The following is a 27031-nucleotide window of genomic DNA, read 5'->3' as shown; positions in this document are numbered from 1 at the left end:
TTAATAAGTATTATTCGCGTGTGTCCAGTTAGTTGAGTACAATGGAAACGCACACAGGTGTAAACCGCAGATTGCGCTTGCGCCGGTGCTTTTAGCTTAGTTACGTTCCTATTATCTCGTTGTTCACTCCGCACTCGAGATCCTATTTCGATTATCGATTTTAATAATCGATATAAAATTAATTTATAACATACATATTTATTTAGTGCCAGTTATAATTATTTAAAGTTCCGCGATTTATTGTGAAATAATTTTAAAGGTGAGTTAACAATGCTTAAGCTTTATTATTTATCTTAAAAATATTATAAACGTGAATTTTTAATGGATGGATGACTGGATGGATGTTTGTTTGAATGCATCTCAGGAATGGCTGAACGGGTCCTGATGAAATTTGGCATTGCTTATTACGAATAGTAAAATTAAATATCTATTTTACTCAAAATAAAAAGCAATCAAAACAATCTAAACAAAATTTATTAACATTAAAAATATTAATAAATATTTTGGATAGAACATTGCTTTGTTTACTTTACCGACCTAATTTTCGGATGACTGGAGATCGTATGTTGAGATTTTTATTAGCAAATGTTAATTATCAAGTATACGTAACAATAACCTTTGGTATAAATGAGTAAATTGTACAAAAATAGCGTGAGAAAGGTCAACTTTGTTTTGGATCAAATAACCAGCAAAAGTAATTTCCACGATAATAACATTCAGTTTAAATAAGCATTATTTAGAGTAAAATAAATTAGAGTTATGTTCCATGCTCACAATAGGCATACCTCAGTACTCTGATATGAAATCCATCCTAAGGCTCTGCTTAAGTTTATTAAAGGATTCTGAGTGCTGCAGTGCAGCATGTACTTTTTAATTTTGGATTTAGATGAGTGTGAGATGGAATAATGTAAATTATAGTAGTGTTTTTAGAACAGGATACCCGTCGAAAGGCGTGTGACAAAAAGCCTTGCTAACCTGTGTCAGCGTGTCTGATATGACCTTGATGTGATAAAGTTCATACCGCATCAATTCCATCCAGAACCAACTTCATAAAGTACAATTTTTTTAACTTTTTTTGACTAACTAGCTGTAGCATGCGACTCCGTTCGCGCGGAATTAAAAAAAAATTAGTTGCCTATGTGTTCTTCCAGACTATGTTCCATATCTATGCCAAATTTTAACGAGATACATGCAGCCGTTCTTGAGATACCTTCAAACAAATATCCATCCATCCATTCATCTAAACATTCGCATTTATAATGTTAGTAAGATTTATTATACAAGCAAGATTTGCGTTCATGAAAAGTGTTGTTATTCATATTTTAATATTTTTACATTAGATAATATAAATAATTCGGTCTAACAATAAATAATATGCAAATTGTACGGAAGTTGCGTTCACTTTGCTCACTGCAAATATTCGAGGTCAAAGAAAATTAATCACGACAATTCTATTATAGTACTGTCATGTTTAGATTCAGATTAAACAATAAAGGCACCGAATGTTATAAACATAAACTTTCAATTATTTTGCACTCAATAAAATTTTGGAATAAAATAATTAACTCCACACTTACAAAACTGTTCAATGTTTTTTTTAGTACGTATATAAACATAAAAATGTATGTAAACATAAAAAGATTACTTTTGTGTTGGTGGAATACTTCTTTGTTACATTCAGGAAACAACATGTAATACTATTAAATAATATTAAACATTGACTATATTTAAATCCTGTGTTATAATTTATAGTAAGGCACTAACAAAGCAGGCATTAAATAAGTAAAATCCAAAGCCTTGCTACAGACAAAAGCTCATTATTTATTATAATTAGGTATTTGAACGTTTTATTTTTTCCGGCAAGAATTAAAATAAAAGCAGTTCTAACACTAGCAATGCTAGACTTTGTGATAACAATCAAAAGTAATATACTACAAGATAACTGTCAAACCTTGACCAATCCTCGCCTGAGGTCAATAAATATAAATCTACTACACATTTTATTAATGCAAGTGTTGTGTCCGATCGGGATCAATCGAGGTTGAGGTTCTGAAGTCTATTCGCATTATTACAAAGGACTAAGCTGATCACAAACTGCGTTACGATACCAAAGTCTAAATAATTATTGAGACAATAATTTAAATCAGCAAAATAATGTGAAATTTCGTCGATACCGAAATTAATAAGTTTTTTAAAAACTGAAAAATCCTGTTTTGGTTATTTGTCAGATTTTATAGCATACAAACCTACTTTACCGTTCACAGACAACATATAAAAGTAAAGTTTTTCAACAATCTGTCCAGTGGTTTAGGAAAACTTCGGAGAGGAATATACAATGCTTTTCCTAGAAATCACCGGAATAAAATGACGGCTTAGTACGAAAATTTGCGGGAAAGTAATCATATCGACAAAATTTTAATTAGATTTGTGCAGCGCCCCTATCGAGCGTAAAGCACACTAGTTAGTTTAGTAGTTTATTGATTCATGAGATATTGAGATCTACAATCTTACTAATATTATAAATGCGAATGTTTAGATTTAGATGGATGGATGTTTGTTTGAAGGTATCTCCAGAACGGCTCAACGGATCGTGATAAAATTTGGCATTGGTGTAGATTATAGTCTTTAAGAACACATCTATCTGCTATGTTTTTTTTTAATTTCACTCGGACTGAGTCGCGGGTAACAGCTAGTATTATAATAAATTGGATTAATAAAATATTTAACCTAAAAAGGAAATAAAGCGGAAATAGACAATAAACTTATAAACTATATTAATGTAATTGTTCGAGGTAATAATAAACAAGGAAGTATGGGATTAGTTTTACAGAAATTCTATTTATACGAATAAATATGATGGAGTATTGTATGTCCAGGTAGGTTTGGGATGCGCAGGACAAACCAGAGGGGTTTCGTGGGTATGCCCCCTGCTCTCTTCAGAGTAGTAATTGGGGACAGGAGGATAGTCCAACATAACTATCGCGTCTTCTCGAGGCACAAGTTTACCGACGTAACGGTAACGTGTTTCCCTCTTAAAAAAGGTATGCGTGGAACTCTATCCTTCCTGCCATGACTTTTCATTGCCAAAAATCAGAACAAAAACATTCTCTGTTTTTTCAAAGAGGGTGGGAGGGAGTACTTTTGTGCACGCCTTTCAGCAGTGGAAATAGGGGGATATCCACCTCTTAAACCTCTTAGTTATTACTAGTATTAATATATAAAGTTTACATGGATGGATGGATGGATGTTTGTTAGTAGGTATCTCCAAAATGGCTAAACGGATCTGGATTTAATTTGGCACTGAGATAGATTACTGTTTGTAATAGCGCACAGGATACTTATTTTTTTTATAATTGGTTAATTCCGCGCAGACGAAGCCATGGGCAATAGCTAGTTGGACAATAAAATCAAACTTAACGATACCTAAACTACAAGCTACATAATATAATAAAAATGAAGATGATTCATAAGCAGTACAAGTGTCGTAAGTATTGTAAGCAATTGTCTGCATCAATTTGCATACTCATATTTGAACTTTACTCAAATCTATACAGGTAGATAATTGGAATGTGTATGAAACATCGAAATAAAATTTTGTTATTTAGGGCAAATGATATAATTGCCTAATTTAAAACAAAGAAAACATAATTTTTAAAATTATCTCTCTGTCCGGAAGTCCGCGTTCCAGTTAATGTCCGAAACGGCTGGCTCCAATTTTGCCGGGACTTTTATACCTGTATATATGCGGGATTAATATAGGGTTGTTAAATTTTTTAAAGATTTTAAGAAACATGAGGACGAAGTCGTGACAAACAGCTAGTAAAATATATTTAAAGAGGGAATTCCCAGACAGGTTGTTCATATGTTTTCCGCGTCTCGTGGATATGGTGTTTACAATTTGACGTTGAGTGGAATGTAATGATGTCTCATAACGTCATAACAAAAGCCTCGGAATTTTTTATTTTTAAATGCGAGAAGATGTTTAAACATGTAAATTTTATAATCTTTAATAATTACCGTTATATTTTTAAATTATATGAGATCCTAGTTGTTCATATTTACAAATGTAGTTGAATGTTTTTGCATTAAGTAAAACCGCAATAGAAGGCAATCCTGAACTCGACAGTGGGCCTAAAAAAGCATAGCATGACTCTGTCATTGTTAAGGTGTAAAACCCCAATTGTCTTTTCCGTGTTTGTGTGTCGTAAAGATGTCGTAATAATTAAAGATTTAATTAAAACAAACTCAGCACTCAAACTCAGCACTTGTGGCACTTAAGCAAGCAGGTCCTGGGTTCGAATTCCGCCTTGTACGTAGTGTTTTTCGAATTCGATTTACATATGTACATTTATCCGACGTTCTTACGGTGAAGGAAAACATTTTGATTTAATGATATGATAATTGGTATCTAACGATGAGACATAAAACATTATTGTACTATTAAAAAATATTCTATTTATTGATAAAGATATCATGTTGATCGTTTATTCCTTATGCGTGTTCTTAGCTCGCAGCACGATGCAAACGAATAATAAATTACAAGCAATTACATTAAAAACAGTTTTTATAAAATACATTATGGATTTAATAAGTCAAGTTATATTTAGTGTTCATATAACAGTTTATATTTTTATTAAAATGTATCATGACTACCTTGTTATAGACTTATGTTCTTAGTCATTTTTTGCCTTTACCTTTAATATTGGTTGGAAATATCCAAATGATAACCCGCCTTGGGGGAAAACGGGGTTTTGTGAGACCGGCGTTATAGGTTCCATTTTAAATTGTTTCTTTATTACATTTTTATAGTTTTTAAAGCGGTTTTAATTAAGATCATAGGACTTAGTTTTATGCCTTGTTAACAAAATTTGTTTGGTCATTTTGTCACCAATTCATACCCGAATGACATGGGAAAGTTAGGTTTTTCGCGTGTAAGTTTTTACGCATGCTGGTTTGTATCGAAGTTCCATTAAGACTGTCTGTAACTGTTTACAATCAGTCAGTTTTATTGATTTTTTTTATTTATAAAGTTATTTTTGTCTTTTTCATCAGTTTGTCCACAATGCCGATCAGCAGCCCCGTGGTATTCGGAAGAAACGAGAAGTGGCGCATTAACCGCAACATCTTAGTGCTGGGGTTTGCGTTCATGGTGCAATTCACGGCGTTCCACGGAGCCGCCAATCTACAGAGCTCCGTCAACAGCGATGCCGGCGCGGGCACATTCACTCTCGCCGCTATATACTTCTCACTGATACTCTCTAACATCTTTCTCCCTGCTATTGTTATCAAGTGAGTTAGTTTAAGTATTTTATTAACTTTTAGGCTAGAATATGATAAGAGCAAATGACTTGGTACTGAAGATCAGTTAAGTAACCACTACCCAAAGATATTAGCAACAAGAGTTATGCATGTGTTGCCTACCTTTAAATGACAGGAGAGAATATACAGAATACGGGACATTTCCCCGTCTTACTAAAACACTCTTTCGCCAAATCAACTTCTCTTTTTATTTCTTCATTCGACAAACGAAACACATTATACTATGCTTCACAACTCAATCATCTTATTGGCTAGGATGAATTCAGTTGTCAAGTTGTTTGTAAAATTATTTAAAATTCAATTACTAATTCTTAATTGTTATACGTTAACTGTGCAAATTGTTAATTAAACTCGGAGAGCGGAACCGGTTCGCCTTGGGGTTACCGCAGCTCGCTTCCACCCTCTCTCTTACAATTTGTTCATTTGTTTGTTGTATGGATTTAGGTTTTACGATAAATGATAAAGGTCAGTCACAGTCTTTGAATTTTAAGTGACAGGACCTGTCAAGCACGCGCATTCCCATATGTCAAATGAAAAGGGGCAATAAGTTCCAAACTTGCTTATTTGTTTACACGTTCTATATGTGTAAAATTCTAATGCGTTCATATACATGTAAGTGTGAGCATGATGTATGTTTAGCATCTTTATCTCACCCCCGCGAAAAGAGGCAGAATTTATTGAATGCAACAGAGCCGCTTTGTCTAGTCCGTTTCTATAAAGACGAAGGTCGAGGATAATAGATTTTGTAATTGTCAATATATTTTATTTTCATAGCTGCTTTTGTTCATAAAATTCGTTAAAGTTACGATTTGAACTAATCCTGGTACTTGCTATTTTATTAATAATCCCCTAAAAATGTTTTCTGAACCGATTTTGTTGAGAGGGTGTCATTCGATTTGTATTGTTCAGTCAGTCTTTTTGTTTTTTTATTAACAAATACTTGCGTTTATCTTTTTGCAGATGGCTGGGGTGCAAGTGGACAGTGGCGCTATCATTTATAGCGTATATGCCGTTCATAGCGGCACAGTTCTATCCCAAGCTCTATACGTTGGTGCCCGCAGGTCTCATGGTCGGCTTTGGCGGGGGACCGCTCTGGTGTGCCAAGTGTACATACCTCGCTGTGGTGAGTTACGAAACATCGTCACGATAGTAGACATTTCGAAGTACCATGCCGATGTGTCTCTAGAGGTATTTCAACTAATGATATGTAGGCTGCAATTAGAACACAACATTTGTCCATTATCTACTCTCTGGGTTAGGTATAGATTACGGATTTACATTTGGTGCCATTTAGATTTTTGACATGGTACTCACATTGTACATGTTCTGTAAATATTTATAATATAATTAAAAGTTTTTACACGTTCGTACCCGGACATTAAGTCGGATTTATTTCAAGCGGACATGCAGCCGGATACAGTACACTTTAATTATTATATAAACTAAGATTTTTAAGTTATAAATTTATTTATAAACCAGAGATTTTTTAATCTATATCTATTTATACACCTCAACCACTAATCGTATAATAATAATTAAACTTTTCACATAAATACAATGATTCACGGGTCATCGAACTTTTGTTTCATTGTTTTCCAACTAAAGAGACATCAGTTTTCAAGGACAAGTAAACCAAATAGTCATCCAATAGCCCTATTTGTAAATATGAATAGATTAATCTATTGTATATTCAAATTTCAATATACATAATTAGACATACGGTATTCCCGAATACCTCTTAAAGGATTTTCATTCCATGTTGCCTATTGTACTTTGTAAGGTTATGAAAAATTAACCTTCGTACATGTCATAGTAATCGAAGCGTTGTGATTGATTCGGCTTAATAGATTCTACAATAATCGTAGTTATATGCAAATGGTCGGTTTATTGTTGACGTGTAACGAATTTGCGTGATAATAATTTAAGTTTACTTTGGTTTGTTATTAGGATTGAATAGTTAAAGTTTTATTACGTATTTCTTTGTTTTCATTACATTAAAATATTGTATGTCGAGGTAATGATTATATTATGTAACGTATTGTTTTTAATTTTTTATTTACCAATGTTATTGTCATTTTTTAATGTAATAGTTGATTTAAAATAAAAGAAAACCTAAACTGGTTACTGCCGGTTACTGGTTAAACGCCGTTTTGTAAAAAAACACATTTTGGATTTGTTATTTTTCTGTTAAATAACTATTATCTACCAGATTTATTATTATATATAGATATTATTATTTTACGAAGGTTTGTTAGTGACATTTAAATGGTTAAAATATATCTTATGAGGTAAACGACTATTTTAATATTTTATTAAATGATAGTTTCGTACGTTTCAGGTGGCGGAACCATATGCAAAGCTTTCAGGAGTTTCAGCGGATGTTCTCGTGGTTAGATTTTTCGGCCTCTTTTTCATGTTCTATCAAATGGCACAGATCTGGGGAAATCTTGTTTCCTCAGCAAGTAAGTTATTTTTACTCATATAAATATATATTTTATTTTTAAAGCGCAAGGTCAACCTTTATACTAGGAACAGGCGTCAAAATTTTTATTTATTTTTATTTAACATTATATCTTCAACAAAGTACTTCTTATTAAAAAAATATTGCGCCACTAAATAATAATAATTATAGGTAAATTTGCATACTTTCATGACATTTTAACTAGTTTATATTCGTTATGTTTTTGTTAATTATTTTGTTTTTAAACTTTTGATCATATAATTCCAGTTTCCAACCCACGGGTATATAACAATTTGGTTGTGCAAACTTTAAATTGTTCAATTGACTTTAAATACAGAATAAGGCAACAGAGACAGGCTTTGGCGAGTAGCGGTCATAGACATAGTTTTTGATATGACGGAACTACGGAGCGACCTTGACTTGACATGGACAAGTTCCTGTTCATGACCTTGGCCTTGGCCTTGGCTACCTACTAACTAGCAAATATTATTTAATATTTAATTGAGATTTAGACTCAATATTATTTAACATTTAATGATATTTAAATGAACTTTACTCCTGTTAATAAAATGCTGTGATCATCGAATTTATTCTTAAGGTATTCGTTCTTTTGTTTAATAAATTTATACGAGTACGTTTATGTTTTTGTATGAATAGTTTTATCGTCATCTCTGGGCGAGACGGTTACCTACTTCAATGAGACGCTCGTGACAAGTACGTCAGATCTGGTCAGCAATGTGTCATTACCGACAGTGGACTTCGGGGCCACGTGTGGTGTCAATTTTTGTAGCGGTTCTACTGGACATGTGAGTGAAACGATGTTTTCTTTAAATTATTTTCGTCGATTATGCGATCTTTGAATCCCTTCGAATTCTCGTTTTTCGATGTTCTCGATGTAATTTGTGATATTTTGTAGGAGAACACAAACTTAGAACCGCCATCGCCTCTGAAAATTCAAGTGATCGCGGCGGTGTACCTAGCCTGTATGGTCTCTGCTGTTATTCTGGTGTTCGTCGGCGTTGACTCATTGAAAAGGTGAACTATTGTTATTAAATATCGATTACATAAATGATCTGTTAATTATTTATATACCCCGACTGTGCTGAACACCCTGTATAATAACTCTTATGTATTCTTGTTGTTGTTCAACACTCAGGTACAGCGGCGATCGTGTAGGAGTGAGTCAGGGTAAGTCGGGACTAGTGTTGCTGGCGGTGACTCTGCGACAACTTCGCCACCGCTACCAGCTGCTCCTTCTGCCAGTTATCGGGTACATCGGTGCAGAGCAGGCCTTTATGGCGGCGGACTTCACACAGGTAGCAATAAAATATTTTCGTGAAATTTTTGTTTCTGTAGCTTAAGTTCTAGTTAAGTGGTCCCTTTAGTATACAGAAAAAAACATTAAGGGAGACCCTTAAGTGTGGTGGTGGGTTTTTTGACCAACAATGATGAAGAGTTTTGTAGGAATTTTATGACTCTATTTTTAGTACAATTTACTACTTTTAAAGGCGTTTGTTGGGTGTGCATACGGAATAAGTAACATCGGATTCGTGATGATCTGCTTCGGCGTGTTCAACGCACTGGCTGCCCCGCTCGCAGGAGCTATTGTCAAGATCACCGGCAGATACCCTGTCATGCTCACCGCCTTGGTAAGCTATTAAACTTCCAATGTTAATAGGAGATAAAGGACCAAGTTTGGCTATCAATATTCAAACAGAATACATAACATGCGGCAGTGGAAAGTTACTGTTAGAGAAAAATCTGTATTGTTGATAATCCTTACACCCTTACAGTTAAAAACATTCAGAAAAAAAAAATATTTATCTATACTTAATTTCAGGTTTTAAACCTTTGCCTGATAAGCGCGCTGCTGCTGTGGCGGCCCAGCCCCGACCAGTGGCTAGTGTTCTTTGTACTCGCCGCTATCTGGGGGGCGGCAGACGCGGTGTGGCTCGTGCAAGTTAATGGTGAAAACCATGTCTTATGTTTATATTTTTTTTCCATCTGATACGTGTTTCAAAATTAAGATATGCATAAAATTAAGTTAAAAAAATAATCAAAAACTGTTGTTTTTAGCCATTGATAGCATACTTGTAGTTACATGTCAATATAGCTGGTAAAATTAGCTTATGCGCACTTTTGTTGTTTTATTTTAGCTCTATCCGGGATTCTGTTTCCTGGCGATGAAGAAGCCGCCTTCTCTAACTTCAGGCTGTGGGAGTCTACTGGGAGCGTGCTGTCGTATGCTTCCGCGCCTTACCTCTGCGTTAGGACGAGGTGAGAAATCTTTTAAATTGAATAAACTAACGCTTGACCAAAACAGGAGGTAATGTGGTTTCTACCTTTATCTGTCTGGCTGTCTTTGCAGTTTAGTAATAGTTCACTAGTTTTGATGTTATAAGTTGACTGAAATCCATTTTATGTGAAAGAATAAATGGTTAAATGATGGCAGGTATTCCTTTAGTATAGAAAATTTTAAAAGATCACGTTTTTTCTATAAAATATCTCACACTGTCCACCCAATATGTATAGCTCTCTCCACTATAACTAATGGCACTATTTAATTTCCTAGGTTGTTTATCCTGCTAGGTCTACTTATACTGGGCTTCTCTGGCTACACGGTTATAGAAGTCATGGAGTACAAAGTAAAGAAAACGCATCACCGCGAAAGAAATTTCGAACTTGTTGCTGAAAAGAACGACCGAGAGTAAAGTACCTACTACTATTGTTATTTAAGAAATACGAGCAAATGTTTGTTATTTTAACGAAATATACGTAAAGCTGCAAGTCAGAGCTTTCAATATTAGTTTTCTACTACCAACGTAGTAAAAAATTGCTTGTTAAAATGATTCAAGCAAAATCTATGAAAATATAATGAGCTATATTTTTTGATCAGGCGCTAAAAAGTGCGTGGATTGTTAAGCAATAAATTAGTATAATTAACCAAAGAAATTATCTGTCGTAAATTAGTTTGTTATTATTTAATCCGTTGCATAAGAAACGAAGACAAATAGAATATTGGCGTCATACCTACGCTTTTTAGAGCCTGATCATAGCAACATTAGGACATTAGGGGTGTGCGATTAATTCGAACTTACGAATTATTTCGTTCCAATATCAGCAAAACGAATAATTCGATTCAATTCAAACGATATTCGTACACCCCTACTAAACATACTATGATATATTTTGTGATATCGTATCTTAGTGTTAAATGTTTCTATAATTTTTACATTATATAACTTCGTTTAAAAGATAAGTAAACTTACCTTACTTAGTACTTAAAAATATAGAGGGGATATTTAAATATTTTTATATATTTTCATATTACCTGAAACTAGTTCAAAGAAAAGTGATGTAAGTAGTATTTCCAGGAATAATAAACATTTTATTTGTTTTTAAAATGTGACTCCATAGGGTAAGATTTGTACGATAAATTTGCCCTATGTTTAAAAGGAATGTATTATATATGCAGTGAGTGTATCCGTAACTTATACTACAGTATTTTTAGGGATTATAAAAATCAAACAGATTAAAAAATTGAAATAAACGGTTGTTTTTATTCTCTTCACATAAATACTTAAAATTTGGACTGAACTTAATCCGTTAATAGCTAACAAGCTAACAAATCTAAGTACTACACAATACAATGAAGAAAGAAATAAACAGAATTGACTAAAAACTTCGTAGAAAGTCGCTCAAGTTATTCATTGAAATAACTAACAACGACAGGCAGGGGACAAGCTTGCCATTTAAAATAATAATAAATAATTTATTACTGTTGGTTACCACTGTCCAAACACTTGTATAAAAAAATGTAATCCGTTTCATTCTTTTCGCACAAACAAAGACAACATTATCTTTTGATTTAAGTATTTCGCAGTGGAATTACACAATTATTTTTTTTAAATAAGTAAAAAATAATACATCAAAAATAAAAGTAACTTTATCACACAGAAAAATTAAGACCTGATCAATTTGATAATTCAATAAAGTACACTAAACGGTAGTGATGGCAGCTGGACAGTAATCATAGAATAAGTACACTCGTAAAATAAGACATGCAAATAAACAAGTACACGTATTATAATCGAAAATTATTGTTCTGTTGTTTACTGCATGCCTTATTATACAGAAGTTATCTTGTTGTTTAGTGTATTTTTTATTATAATTAAGATGTACATTTATTTGTAAAATCTATGTAAACTACAAGCTTGTCCCAAACAATACCTTTTTTTAAATTGAAATCACTTTACGTCAAACATTAAAATATATAGATAAAGCTTTTCATTATAATTATACATTAATTCAATATGAAATTTGTCGTCTTTATAATATGAATTAAAAAAAAATTGAAAAGTTTACTATTGAATAATAAATTAAATAGATTTTGCTTAAAAATTAATTGCTCTCTTTGTGATCTTTTGACATTATAATGAAAATGTTATAAAAATAATTCTGAAATTATTGTCAGAAAAGTTCATCTATATATTTTATTGTTTGACAAAAACATATTACACAACACAAATAATATATAAATGATAATAGGTACAAATTTACAATTATAAGTCACTGGTCCATAGTAAAACTAAATTAATTAACAAAAGCTGTGATACAAACTTACTATATATAATAAATCACCTATATAACAATCATTCAAATATAACTATGAATGATACATCTATGCTATTGTATCATAAATACCAATTTAAAGCATATATTCGTAATACTTTTTGAAAATATTCATCGAACAATTATTTATAACAAATGAAGGAAGACATTTTAAGGCACTCTTACAATTTTTTTAAAAAAACGTTTACCTAATAATTAGCACCATGTGATATTATCAATTATTATTCTTTATATATTTCGTATAATATTGTAAATGTTGTCAAATTATTCGATTTTAAAACGAAAATATGTCAATATTGATGTAAAATTAGCAGCTTATTGTTAAAACATACTTTCTGGTGTTATATAAATGTCTAGTTAATACACTAGTTTGGCAATTAAGGAGATTACCACAGGTAAAAACTTCCTCCTAAAACGTACATAACGAATATTGCAGTTCACAATATTCATATAGAAAGTGTTAAATTAACTGAAGGTATTATGCATTGAATATTGAAGTCAGTTTTTACAAATATAAAAACTAATTGTAACTTATACATCGCTAGTAAATTATTGTATTCGGTACATTATATACTGAGCTTTCTTCAGGTGTGGTATAAATAAATGCTATTTATGTATTATATAATGTGACAAAATTATACATACAATCTAACTATAGTATTATTTATATTATATACAGCTTGTATCTTTGTGACCCTGTATATAAATGTAGACGATAGTAGCCTCAAAAATATTTAGTTTTATACAGTAAGGCTTTTATGTACAATAATTATTCTACATAGTTTTTATAGTTAATTATACCTAGCAGGGTCATTTAGCACCGAAGTATATAATGTTCATACAAAATGAAAAAAAAAAAAATAGTTTTCGCATATCTATAAGCTGTTTGTGCATTACATTAGCCATGTCTATTTTTTAATCTTTGATGAAAATGAAGATGAAAACTTACACAAACTTCTGAAATGCTAAAACGTAATTATTTGGACGGCAACACGTAACAAATGAAGGTATTTACAACATTAAAATATCAAGTTATAACTAAGATGTCCTTAAGTTGTAACTAAATGCAAAATCTACTTACAAAACTGGAAGACTAACAAATCTGGACTCGATGACTATTGTTTCAATAAGTAGTCGTTACAAAAACCAACCGACACTTCCTAGTTATTTAACACGTCACTGGATTAAAACAAAAAATAGTAACTTTACATTACCAAAAAGGTAAATTTTGGTATAATAATGTTCAGCTGTAATTTAATATTACAGAGAGTATGAGTTGATTGGTTAGTAATTGAATTTAAAAATGTATCTACATAGTTTCTGTATTAAAAAATTACCGCGTATTACCAGATGTTAATTTATAACCTAACACAGTCTGTATTAAAAAAAAGGTTTTAAAACTAAACTAATGTGATGTGTCATTGATTTTAAAAATAAGAGGCTGTGTGAAACAGTCGTGTTGCAATGAAATATACTAACAACTTCGTAAATGCATCGCTCACATTCCTCATTTTACTTAGAGCGGGCAAGTGCGCAAGCGATTTTAAAACGGGCTGTTACGAAATTTGTTATCTAGCTTCTAGTTTCTAGCTAGGACTCGTTGAATTGCTCCTCGGTTCCGGCTTGAGAGCGGCGCCATTGAGCCTAGGTGTGGTGTTGGGTGTCGTGGCAGGGGTGACGGTGGCAGTCGTACTGGTGGCAGTGGCAGGCTGGCAGATGGCACAAGGTTCCAATCTCCGTGCCACTACCGCTCGTAACTTTAACGCCGGACCTAGTTTCATCTGGAGCATGCCCGTTAAATGCTCTTCGGTTAAGAGCGGCAGGCCTGCACCGTCGATTCTTTGCTCACGGAAATTCTGCAAAAGAAAACATTTAGTATTAATATTTTAAACTACTTGAATCCTAATAAAATGATAGCAATTCTATTTTAGAGTTTGTACAATTAATTGCGATAGTAGTATAAATAATATTAAATAGAATTTCTGTTATTTTTATCTAATTTTCATAGATTTTAATAATACCGGTGTTATCGCCGCTCGTTTGCCCCCTATTCTTATAAAAAAGATTTTAATATGTATATTAATACATTCCGATACATTTGCCTAGATGTTCTTTTTAAATTTAATTTGAACATCCAACAATGGTGGTCACTATTTCATTCTGCGTTCACGTATACAGCTACCATTTTTATGGCTCTATTAAGTTCGTAACATTTGCAGTTGACCAGTGGGCTCTCTGTTGTTAATTACTATAGCGATTTCTAATTATATAATTATATTAGATAGTATAACATCTTAGTCGTGGACTTGAATTTATTACGAGTGGGGCTGTGGCTTTGATTGGACTTGTATTAGCGCCGCGTGAAAAGCTGTAAGATGTTTATTAGCGGCTGGGTACACGTTCAATCGTCCTTCGCACTGCACCTGCCGTGGTCATTGTAAGCACACTATAGCATGAGCATGAGTGATCTTGATACTAGTTTTGTAAGCATTACATACTTTTCATACTAATTTGCTGCTTCGTTTTATTATTTTTAAAATAAACGTTTTGAACTACTTGCTTGTAAATATATTTATCACGTACGTAATAGGAAACGTATTGTTGACCTTTTGAAGCTTTTATACTGAAATGATGTACTCAAAAACGTGTTAAATTGTATAGTACAGGTATGCGCAAAAAATACGCCACAATCTAAAATAGAAAACATGGAAAAAAAAAATCAATTTAGATGAAACGAAATTAGAAATAAAACTGACAAGAAAAGTGCAAGCATCAAGATTGGCGCGTCGCGATGACGCAGGTCGCGGCCGCAGCGTCCAGCGACCTGTCATCTCCGCGGGAACGCTGACAAAAAGCGAGCGCCTACGTGACGTCCTGCCGCCCGCCCCGCGCCAGTGCTCCCCCCGCGTGCTCTTCACGCTCGACCACTTTTTACCGCGCGACATTTGCCCGGAGTTCGATCCGTGTCATCCGACGTATTCCTTTTTTAAATTGCGCCGGCCGGCCGCTCGATTATTTTATTCTTTTTAATTTTATAATAGCATCGAAGAAATAACCGGGCGGCCGTCGAGCGGTAAAAAGCGGTAGCGGATAAAAAAGTCTATGAATAATTAAAGCGAGATAGCCGGTGGCTAGTGCATGGGAACGGAATTATTTAACGGCGACAGGTCGCCGCGCCCGCGTCGCTCTCCGAAGGACGGGTCAATTTGCGAGAGTCGTTTTGTTCCATGTAGATACTCTTTACCGCTCGGGTGCTCGACAAAACGGCCAAATATATTTTTATGCAAAATCGATTAGAGACCTGGCCCGTGAGCGGGCACCTCGCGTCGCTTCGAGGTAAATCGGATTTAAATAAAGTGGAACGGAGCCTGACCTTCGTAACCTTCCGAGGCGGTGTGGTTCGAGGGCATGTTTATGTTTAATGGGGGTTACCGAGATGTGGAATCGTTTCGGGACCCTCTAATGTCCGTGCCCCGGAGTCAGAACTGACCTGAGCTTCGTCCAAATCAAACGGAATGATATCGGAGAAAATTGTTTAATTGGGGGAGTAAATTATATGTATCCTAGCCTCAAGGAATTTATCCATTTTTTGTTACTGCACTTAAAAAGAAAACCGCAAGCATAATCGTTAGAAATTATTTTTCGGTCGATGAAATTAGGCTGATTAATATAAAAAAGACGAGAAACGTTAAAAGTATTTAATATTACTGCAAAACACTTTTTATGCCTTTCGGAGTTAATTGAAAAATATTTATTGATTTTACCTAAATTCATTAAATAATTGTACTGTTAAAAATTGAGGCATTCAGAGATTTGTTCTTTTACCGAGCGTACTGAGTGCTATTCATTCATAATCACGTTTCAATTTTTTTTACAAGCGAATACTTGTATAACAATAGCCAAATTGGAACCCTTTATATTTCGGCATCTCCAAGTTTCTGTTTACAACATATAGCCAAGTAGGTACTAATGTCAAGGTAACGTTTGTGTAGGTATTCATGCTAGTAATCTTTGCTACAAAGGCCATTGTAATACAAAGTAAATTCCTTGCATACGCAGCGGCGGGCAAGCTGTTAACCCGGCGCTGGCTCTGGGACCCGGAGCGATAGCTTTAAATACGTCGGGCACATTGCGTTTTACTTAGGCCGTGTGGTTAACAGGTTACAGATACGGCGTATCGCCGGCGGCCATGAACCGATGTTTAAATTGCGTCAGTGTTGCCACAGCAGCATCCCGGGAACAGGTTGTAGGGGGAAAAGGGGAGGGAAGTAAAAAAGGTTAAAGTATGTTCCTCTGGGTTGAAGGGGGGATGGGGATGCGGGGCGGCGCGGGCTAATGACAGGGGCGGCGGTGCCCGCGGCGGCTACCGCGCAAATTGATGCCTGCGCCCTCTGCGGAACCTTTGCTCCCGGCTAGTGATGCGCCCTATCGATAAATTACGACAGGGAGCGCCCGAGTTATGGTGCCCGGTTTATCGATATGATGCGATTAGTGAACGAACATTATCGATAATTTTGTATGGATGCTTGTTAAAACAAAACCTATTTAGTATTCATTCGAAAGTAATCAATGACTTACATTAAGTCATACATAAATGTTATTCCTAAGTGCATTAGAAACACATTTAAAATTCTTAAAACAAAAAAGTGGTATAAAATAACAGTTCTCAATGTCGATGAACAGAGTAACGTAACTATCGGCGGTCTGCATTACATTATAAAGATTGGTATTAAGTTTAAAGCAGGGCCGCGGCTTATATTTAGAGCTGACGGTTCGCGGCTGCGCTCATCCCGTAATTATATCCCAGCCACTCGCCATTCCATCGCTGTACTGCTTCATAGTACATTATGTATGGACAAAGTTGAATTGTATGTTTGTAATATTTAACATTTATAAAAAATTTTCTAACTACCGCACACAGAGTCAACTTAACGAAACTTAAAGTCTCTGAATGCAGAAATAATTATAAGAAATCTACGAGAAAGGACTTCTGGGAAAATAATTACTTCATTAAAGAAAAAGCAAACCTATTTTATATGTCATAAATATTTAAATAAGAAATATGTGAAACCGTGCACTCATAGTGTAAAGCTATTATTACTTTAGCTATTACTAAGAGGTCAAAATATATGGAATCGACTTCTTTTTTCAATCAATTATCTTTTAAGGTACTTTCTATTTACGGAGCGATGGATTTTAATTTAAGTTACTTCGCTTACTCACTCAGTATTAACCTACTTAAATTAATTACTTGCTCCAAATTGTTACTGTTGTATCTTTTAATGTGAACAAAATTACCTTTGTGATTCGTGATGTAGGGGAAAGTGGGGGAAACACGAACACCTAAGGGAAAACTTAAATAAAACGGAGAAATTCAATCACAGAGTTTTATTCATTGTTCAATTATAAAGTTTACCTATCTAGCTATCAAATTTATTAATCAAAATTTATATCTTATTAATAAAATGTAACATCATGACAAGAAAATAAAACCCTTAGTGTTCGGCTTTACCCGCCATTAGTCGGGTAAACACGAACACCAAGTGGGGTAATTACGTACTAACATTAATGACGACAGTGATCACATTTATAACCCAAAAAATACAAAAATAATCTTCATTTTCTTTTTCTCATTTTTCTTTAGTATTATGACTAAGCTCACTAAAGGTTTTTATATTATTAAAATTCCTTAATACTTTTTTAGTCTCCTTATTTAAGACTTTCTTATCACTACATTCTAGTATTTTTATTTGAGATCTTTTTTTTGGCATTTTTTCTAGTTTTTCCTTTATTTCTTTAGCTCTTTTTCTGTGCTCCTTTTCCTCTAACAGGTCTTTTATAGGTGTGCTCGTAAGAATGATTGATCTTTTCTTATTGCGTTTTGATATTTTTGGAGGAATAATTGGCAATTCGATGATCTCAGATAAGGTACTGCCTGCAAGCTTGTATCATCGCTTTGTAAATTAACAGGTCCTGTATCGGAAGCCTGGACATCAAGATCTTCAACACTTCAACATTATAAATTGTTGCTGCTCTGCCGATGCTGAGTTTTTTGGTTTTAACATCATCCACAGCCTTCTTAAGATCGTCAAGACTGTACGTCGGTTTGGTCTTTCGTTGGTAATTACGAGGCATCTAAAACAACAATAAAAAAATATGAATGGGGAATTAATAGAAGAAAGTGGGGAAATGCCGAACGTTCGAGATTGCCCGACATGAAGTGTTCGCCATTTCCCCGCTGGATCGAAAAAAATAAAATGAAATAATAATAATTAGGTTATATTTCTTCTGCCAATTGCGTCATTGTTATTTAGTTGATTAACATGTAAGAATTCCGCTATGTAAAAATTAAGTTAATATTGTAGATAGAAATAAAACAACAACAAGTTGTATTTACGAAAAAATTACATCAAAAACATGTAAAATATTAAAAAAATCATACCTTGACAAGTACGTGCATCTGCGTCTCCCTTGTTGTTGACTAGCACTAGTGGTAGCGTTGTTTTCGAAATGGCGGCAAGTAAATTATGGCTATCTTTTCCTAACACCTTAAAACCTTTGAGTTCGAGATTACCCCGCGTTCGTGTTTCCCCCACTTTCCTAAGGCTTCAAAATAAACATGAGTTATGTACTATTCTTAGGGCCATGTAATCGTAATAGATTGTTTATCAAGTAAAAATAAACATTTAACAAAATCTGTAACAATTACAACTTTTTGTCTACTCAATAGGGCGTGGTTATCTTTGTTTGAAGAACATCAACAGAGATTTAATCATTAATTTTGTTATTAAAACAGAAAGCTTATCATAGTGATCGTGGCGCGCAAAAAGCTTAGACGCAGTAATTGGACCCAGCCTAAGCCGACCTATGGGAGTGGCGTGCGCTCGCCACAACCGACCGAGATAGACTAACCACTATTCAATGGAAAAGAGTAAGACAGCGAGGTGCGCACGCGCAAGTAGGCGGGACGACTTCGTCCGAACGCAACCGAATTAATACGAATCGAAAACGCCCAGTTACCGATCCTCGAGCATTGAAATCCACTAGTCGAGATGATCTCCAAGACTTCAACGGCAAAAATTATTGTTTTAAATTCTTAGAGGTCTTTATACACTGGTCGATCGTTAACAATGCGAGCTATGTGTGAGAGACTTGGCTCCATTACATAGGTATGAAGGTAACTTGTGGTTATTGGCAAAATATACGGTGCATTGAGAAGGTCGCTATTACGATAACTTTTATAGTGGTAATTAGTTAACTATAAGTTGAGTTAACCAAGTGATTTGTGTTACGGCGATTTCTAACTATTTAGATAGCGGTTAAGTGTGCGAATAAAGTTAGCGATGCAACTCATGTTGAAAGTTTTAATTGCTCTCAGAGATACGTTTGTGTATTAACGATATTTGATATCTATATGGGACAATGGTCGTACACAGCTGCTGCTTTATTTTATATGTAAGAATCGGTTTTTAGATCAGATAGCATTCTGACTGTCATTTGAGATATTATTATGAGATAACTTTTATAGTCAAAGGCGGTAAAGCTGTAAATCGAAAGCTTACCATTAACATTCATATCAAGAAGTGATTCACCTGCATAAATAGTGTTCAAAAAGTTCAAAAAGTAGGAAGCCTGTATTTCAATTGAAGGGTCAAGTTAGACTGGTTTACTTTCCCGAGGTTCTAATTGATTTAGCTGTGGTTGTTAGAATTAAACAAGTCCGGGTCGGTGAGGTCATTTAATACCTTGGGGTAATTGCTACCTGCTGGTTCCGAGGTCTGAACGGGTCACTGCTAGGGGATTGGAAGAAATAATTAAATCAGAATTGGAACTTCGAGGAAGTTAATTTAAATAGATAATTTACTTTATAAGAACTATATTTATTTTCCCTACTGGAGTTCTTTTCCATTGTCAATTAATTCCACATTTGTTATCGGAATAAATAATTTACCTATAGTTCTGTTATTATTTAAAGTAGCTAGGATTAGGACTAAGATTTAACTCACTTTTTTTTTCTTTACTCTTTTATTACTTAAATAGAGAGATAGAGAAACCTCCTACAAAAGTCATTGAAGTTATAGTTTTACAAAACTGCATAAGAATTAATGTTTTAACATCGAATACATCGTCATGTATTCTAAAGTTACAATAATTTATAATAATACAATAAAATATATTCCATCGAATCCTCAATCTGTTCTATAAATGCACTATTTATCTCATCGTAAAAGCAATCAGGGCCCCGTTAAGTAAACACGAAGCGGCGAGGCTGCGCCGACTTACTGCGGTTAGTGGTTATAATGCGGAGCTTTCGTGGTTACAGGGTGACCACACTTTTCGGTTATGCAAATATAACATCTAGTGGTTGTAACCAAGTTGAATCATATTGTAAGGACATTAGTGTTAGGTTAGTATTTGATTGAGCTTGGTAACTAACATAATTTTGTGGCATTAAGTGCAATCAGAGTTTGGTCGAACTGTACACGTAGTATAAGAAATCTTTATACTAGTATATATGTACGTGTACCACGTTGGCCACTAAGAGTTTCTTACGTAGCAAGAATATTCAAACATTAGATGGTTGTTTAAAAGTTGTCTAAAATAATGATATAATATAAATCATATTTATAATTGTGCTATAAACGTAGAAAACGTGACATAAGTCTGATAGTTTTCGGCTCGATACTTACGATGATATCGATATTAGGTATCGAGTAATAGTCGGTATTCCGGCGAAACAATCTCGTTGTATCATCGGCTGACTAGATAGTATCGCGGCTCGTGCCACTTGTAACTGAACTTATAGAGAGGCCAATAAATCGATACTTTCTTATCGATAAACGGTTTTATATCGACACATTTTAGCTATGGCCTATGTTTTTTTTTATTTTCGTAGCCTACAACTTTATCGGTGGCCAAAATAAATTTAAGTTTAAAGAAATTATGACATAAGCGTGACTACTGTAAGTACCTACTGATTATTGTGTAATTATTGTTAACAAATACTTATTTAGTGCTGACGACATAATGTCGATGAGGATTGGGCAATGATAAGAAAATTACATGTTTTCGCATTTGTTATGGGTTCGTAGGTTAATTACATGGAATTTAGTATAATGTCTTAAGTTCTTAAATAAATTTACAAAAAGACATAGTAGACATAGTAGACTAGTTTACTTGTACATTTTTTTTGTAATTACGTTTCGAGTCTTATCAAGTCTTTTACATTTAAAATTTGACAAAAAGTATTTATGATTATGTTAATTTTTTTTTAAATGCAATTCAGAAATTCTTATATTGTACGAGTTACCACTATACACTAATAGCCTTATATTTATAACTGTAAAATATCGATATATCAAAAAATAATCGTTCATCACTAGCAGCAAACGAGTAGCGGTCGCGTGCCGGCGGCGGCGCGCCCTCTGCCGAGCGCCGGAGGAAAGTGCGCCCACATCGCCTCTACCTACTCGTACCTACTCTGACAACTGGAGCTAATCTACTCAAACTTAAATGTCATTTAATGAAACTTATACAGTTATTTAGTGCAATATTTGATTGCGCAATAAGATAAAATATTGGTTTGTTAAATCGTAGCGTAATTTAGAACTATAAGAATATATTTTGAATGTTTTATTAGACGTTTGGCAATTTATTTGTACTGAAAATCATTTATATGTCTTAAAACTCGGTATGTTTCTAAAGATGAATAAGTTTAATTTAATTTTGGAGCACTGTGTATAAATAATCTGATAATTTAGTTGCATGATTCACTGAATATATAATATTTTACATTAAACTAAAACAATTTCCAGCAAAGTTGGTAGATTTTGTTACTTACTAATCTATACTCTTTGACCCATCGTCCAGATGTAAAGCGGGACTAAAGCGTACATGCAATGCATTCAATAACACGGGGTCCGTAAATCCCGCGTGTTTATCTCGCGGTCGCTAATGCGATTGTTGGATAGCGAGTAACTAACACTGTTCCTACAAGCACCACAAGACCGTTGGCGCTTGCTAAATTTACATGAAGCCCTTACAAGCCACGTTAAAGCGATGTCTAGCTTATTTGGTAAGTCGAGTTCACTGCTCACTATTGTTTCAGCAGTTACGTACTCGTTGGTTTTATAAATTATCTATTAATAGTTTCGATATAAATACATAGAAACTTGAATATAAGTCACTAACTTGGCCTGAATTTTCACAATAAAATATTGACCTTGTTGCAACCTCACTGCTTAAAAGTTTTATGTAATTTTCTAATAGGTACTCTTGCGTTTATACCAAAGTTAATTAAAAAGATGATAGTAAAATTTAGTAGAGAAAGCTTAAAAACTTAGAGATATTAATCTGTACTCCAACAAAAGCTTTTCTATTAACTTGTGAGATTTTCTAACGGACGAAGTCATGAATGAACAGTTGTGAATAATTAGAAAACACGACATCTAACGGCGTCCGATCTTCGGCAATAACTCTCCTCGGGGACGAATTCAATAAATATTCATCAAGCTCGTTAAAACCGTGAATATTTCACGTCGAATGAATCGGTAATAATCATGAACCTTAACCATTTACATTCGTATTCAATTATAACATATCGGAACGATTTCATGTTTGTGTTTCTAATTTATTATGAGTTTTAAATTTAATTTGTTTTTATTTTTCTACAATTAGTATTTATGCCGAATTTTTAAATATAATAAATTCATTTATTATAAATATACTAGCTTTTACCCGCGACTCCGTCCGCGCGGAATAAAAAAAAATAGAAAACGGGGTAAAAATAATCCTATGTCCGTTTCCTGGTTCTAAGTTACCTGCCCACCAATTTTCAGTCAAATCGATTCAGCCGTTCTTGAGTTATAAATAGTGTAACTAACACGACTTTCTTTTATATATATAAGATATATATATATGTACTAATTAACAACCTATTTACGTCTATTGTGGATTATAGAATAGTGTGTTAATAACCGCGATGGAAAGAAAATATGTATTACAAACAAAAAAGAAATTCTAAGTTTGATTCTTTTCGATACATCAATTTAATATCTATTTCTATATTTACGTGTAAATATTTTATTGTTAGAGGTTCATGGCATCTAACAAAATAATTTAATCTTTAGAACGTGCTATTATAGATCCATTCATTGCTGTTATATCATCGTAACATCAAAGGATATCTTAGCTCCTTTACTCTTTGAGAACCCTTAATAGATTTCATTAACAATGGACCTTAAACAGAACAAAGTAAGAAATTATCTCGATCAGAAACACAAATGCTATATTGTTCCGGGCTCTCGCAGATTAGGTGTTTATCGTCGGGGGCCCTATAAAGGTCTAAGTGACGTCATAAATTAATGCGGCAAAGATTGCGACTAAGAGTAGAGCAACCGTCGTTATTAGCGTGGCAAGGCCGCTTTCATCCCGCAACTAGTTCGGTGGCAGAACTACGAACCCTTATATGGTCGGTACGCGGATACGACGCCGGCGGTGACCATAATTTTCGTCGTCCCCTGGATATAATTAAACCTATTATAAGATATCAGCTCATCTAGTCGCCGGCGAGACGACAAATTTATAAGAAAATTATTCAGTCGACGAATTAATTTCTTGTTTATATTGCGGATCGTAAACATCGAATGAATAAATTCATGAAGTGTTGTGCAGGCAGATATAAATTGTAACTAATCATCGGAGTAGAACTCGTTCTTTCATTCCTTGTGAAATGTGTTTCATATCGTAGATTTTATTTGAGTAATAAATATCTGGACTATAAAAAATTTAACACATTAGACTCGCAGAGGCACTTAGTGTGTGTAGTCAATTGTTTAAAACTCGAAATTTTTTATACAGTTATCACGTCGCTTTTTATTTACTATTATTTTTATTTAAATAAGGGTATAAATATTTAAAGAAATTAGCATTTAGTACTAATTTAGCATAATAAAAGTTATTTTCTGAGACCAAAATCTGAGACAAAACAGAGATGAAAAAAAGTTTTAAACAAGGATTTTTATCTCAGAAAACTACGGTGAGACAGATTGTATTAGTTTGTTCTAAATTATATAAGTTATTTCGAAATAGTTTGACATTTAGTTTAAAAAAAAATGTAAGTAATAAAAGTTAAAAAAGAATATTTTATAACTTAAATAAAAAACTACCTCCTACCATAACTCTATCCTCCATACCCTCCTCCTACCATAACTAAATTGTCTTGTGTCTGTCAAAAACAGAAAATTATTTTACAATTTTTGAACTACTGTAAAGATAATCAGAACTTTAACGGGCGATGAATGGAATATCTCCAGGCCCGGTCGAAGTGAGATTTTTAAGTTCTATGGGTACAGGGAACATATAAGTGGTTACCCTAGCAGTAGGGAACTATATCTCATCTTAGTACTTCGATAACATATCTCAAACGTCCGTTCGTATGTACGTTGGTAGTTCTGTTTGCACGCTGCTAGCCGCTGGCCGCTGCATATGCATGAGGTGCTTTATTCAGATTGCTACTCTTGTTCTATCAGCCCCTCATTGTAACTAACATCGCAACTGTTAAATACTATGTAAGTACGCAATCAATTACGGACTTGATTACAAAGTACTTTTTGAATAAATGGTATTTTTTTATTTACAAAAGTATGTATTTAAGTGTTAAAACAGATACGTATTTTACTAGGAAAACGTTATAATGAAAAATCGTAAGTTTTCCGTGAAAATTTTGCCTACACTTGGAAATTTCTTCTTCTGTTCCTACAAAAGTTGATGTAACTAATTAATAGATTTTTGTGATGAACTTTTAAATATTAAGCTTAAATGTGTACGTCGTAATTCTTAAACTAAACATAACACAACAAACATTCTTCTAGTTTGGAACAACTAACGGAAGTTTATAACTTATGTAAAGTTATACGGAAATAGAAAACAAATGTTCATACTAATTAACGAAGAGGGATAATAAATTTTAAAATTATGACGTATCTGTAACAAGGAAAGTAATAAATAAGAAACTGTAAGAAATATTACCGATCACCTCGTTGGGGTTAAACCGTCGGTAAATCTAGTGGGTACACCCACAGCGCAGATTGTATCGCCACTGGATGCATTGTGGTGTCCCGACAGTAAATGAGGTGTAGTCGCTGCTCACCTTGATTCGAGAGCACTGATAATAATTACAACATTTCCAATTTCAAATCGATCTCAAATAAGAGAAACGTTGTAGGGGAAACTGACTACGTTTAGTAGAGGAAACACACTAAATTTAGTTAGTACCCCTACAACGTTTAGTAGTAAGCAATAAGATTTCAAATTTACAAGCTACTATTTTTTTTTAAATTGTATCAAACTGACTCTATAAATGTAACTATTGCCTATCGAAGCAAAATTCCTGCACAAAACCGTTACGTTATTGACTTTAAGTATTCTCTAACCACAACGAGAGACGTCCAATATAAAAACACACACAAGCGACTGTAGTAAATAATGACAGCGATTACTAGGTGGGAGCACAACAATCATGAGCGTTTCCTTTTAGAGCAAGCGATCGACATCCGGCCGGTAAACGGATCTCCGAGTAGGGCGGCATCGAGACATCTCGGAGCGAGATCTCTCTTTAATTATATTGTTATATCGATCGGCAAGCGGGAGGTCGTGAGGTTACACCAAATAGATTATCTACAGAGCGCGCCGAGCTGCCGCTCTCTGAATAGCCCCTTCATATCTACTACAGCATATCCCGATATCAAATACTTTTTTACTTCCTAACCGCCCGCGGCTCGTTGTTACGTCTCCGATCGCACAAGTCACTTTGATTGCTTTTTATAATTTGTTGCGTTCGATTTGTTTGAATTAGCTCGTCTTTTTTCGTTCGATATAGATTCGTATTGTTACAGTTTTTGGAGCGATCGTAGATTATTTCATGGGTTATTTAATTTTTTAATACAATTTTAATACGAATTTGTATGTTTGTTTTGTTCGTGGAGAGTTCAAAGAACTGTTACCATTTCTTTTTCAATATCATTATTAATATCAGATTAAGAATCTTAGAAGAGCTCGGATATAAACTAGTATGTTTTTGTTTCTGATTTTTTTTTATTACCGTTGAAAAATTTGCGAATCTTAATTTATTTCCAAGTGTGATATTCTTTTGTTATCTGTGTTAACGTTTCTCTAATGTTTTATATGGTTTTTAATAAAATATAATGGAAACAATAAATTTCTTTATTTAAATAACAGCGCTGTGACTGTATAATATAACAACATTTCTCTTCCATCGCATTTCGTATGAGGCTACAATACTTCAAGACAACGAACATAACTTCGCTATTACTTCGAATTGATATTAAAATAAGCTTTGGTAAGCTTTTTTACATTGGGGATAACTTATTAGATTTAGAATCAGTAAAACACAAAGATGTCTAATTTAAAATTTAGAACGTTTGTTATTAAGTCAATTAACTATTTTTATTTTTAGTGTAGCATGTGTATCAACACTGAAATTTTAATATGTTAACTTAAACAAAACAACGAGCTAAAACATATATATACCTTCTAAAAAAAACCTCCAGTCTATTGGCATCAAACTATGTAATTACTTAAGGTAAAATTTTACATTGG

General features: G+C 33.8%; 2 protein-coding genes across 3 annotated transcripts in view; one reads left to right on the top strand and one right to left on the bottom strand.

Annotated features, from left to right (window-relative positions):
• Nucleotides 1-222: 222 nt before the first annotated feature.
• LOC106717860 (UNC93-like protein) lies at nucleotides 223-10940 on the top strand. The gene is made up of 11 exons (XM_045680643.1): nucleotides 223-259; nucleotides 5053-5289; nucleotides 6280-6442; nucleotides 7658-7781; nucleotides 8438-8586; nucleotides 8697-8815; nucleotides 8937-9096; nucleotides 9289-9429; nucleotides 9621-9747; nucleotides 9937-10057; nucleotides 10353-10940. The coding sequence occupies exons 2-11, from the start codon at nucleotides 5063-5065 to the stop codon at nucleotides 10489-10491; spliced, it is 1470 nt and encodes a 489-aa protein (XP_045536599.1). The 5' UTR covers nucleotides 223-259; nucleotides 5053-5062; the 3' UTR covers nucleotides 10492-10940.
• A 2851-nt stretch (nucleotides 10941-13791) lies between these two features.
• The window catches only part of LOC106717952, a 129384-nt gene continuing 116144 nt past the window's right edge, over nucleotides 13792-27031 (bottom strand). For both annotated transcript variants that reach the window (XM_045680437.1, XM_045680436.1), the window contains one exon: nucleotides 13792-14268. In XM_045680437.1, the coding sequence (XP_045536393.1) occupies nucleotides 13999-14268 (270 nt within the window). In that variant the 3' untranslated portion in view covers nucleotides 13792-13998. The remainder of the gene's footprint in view (nucleotides 14269-27031) is intronic.

The sequence above is a fragment of the Papilio machaon genome, chromosome 13 (assembly GCF_912999745.1).
Source record: "Papilio machaon chromosome 13, ilPapMach1.1, whole genome shotgun sequence".
In the NCBI taxonomy this organism is placed as follows: Eukaryota; Metazoa; Arthropoda; class Insecta; order Lepidoptera; family Papilionidae; genus Papilio; species Papilio machaon.
Note: the sequence above shows the minus strand (reverse complement) of the source record. Positions and strands in the feature narration are given on the sequence as shown.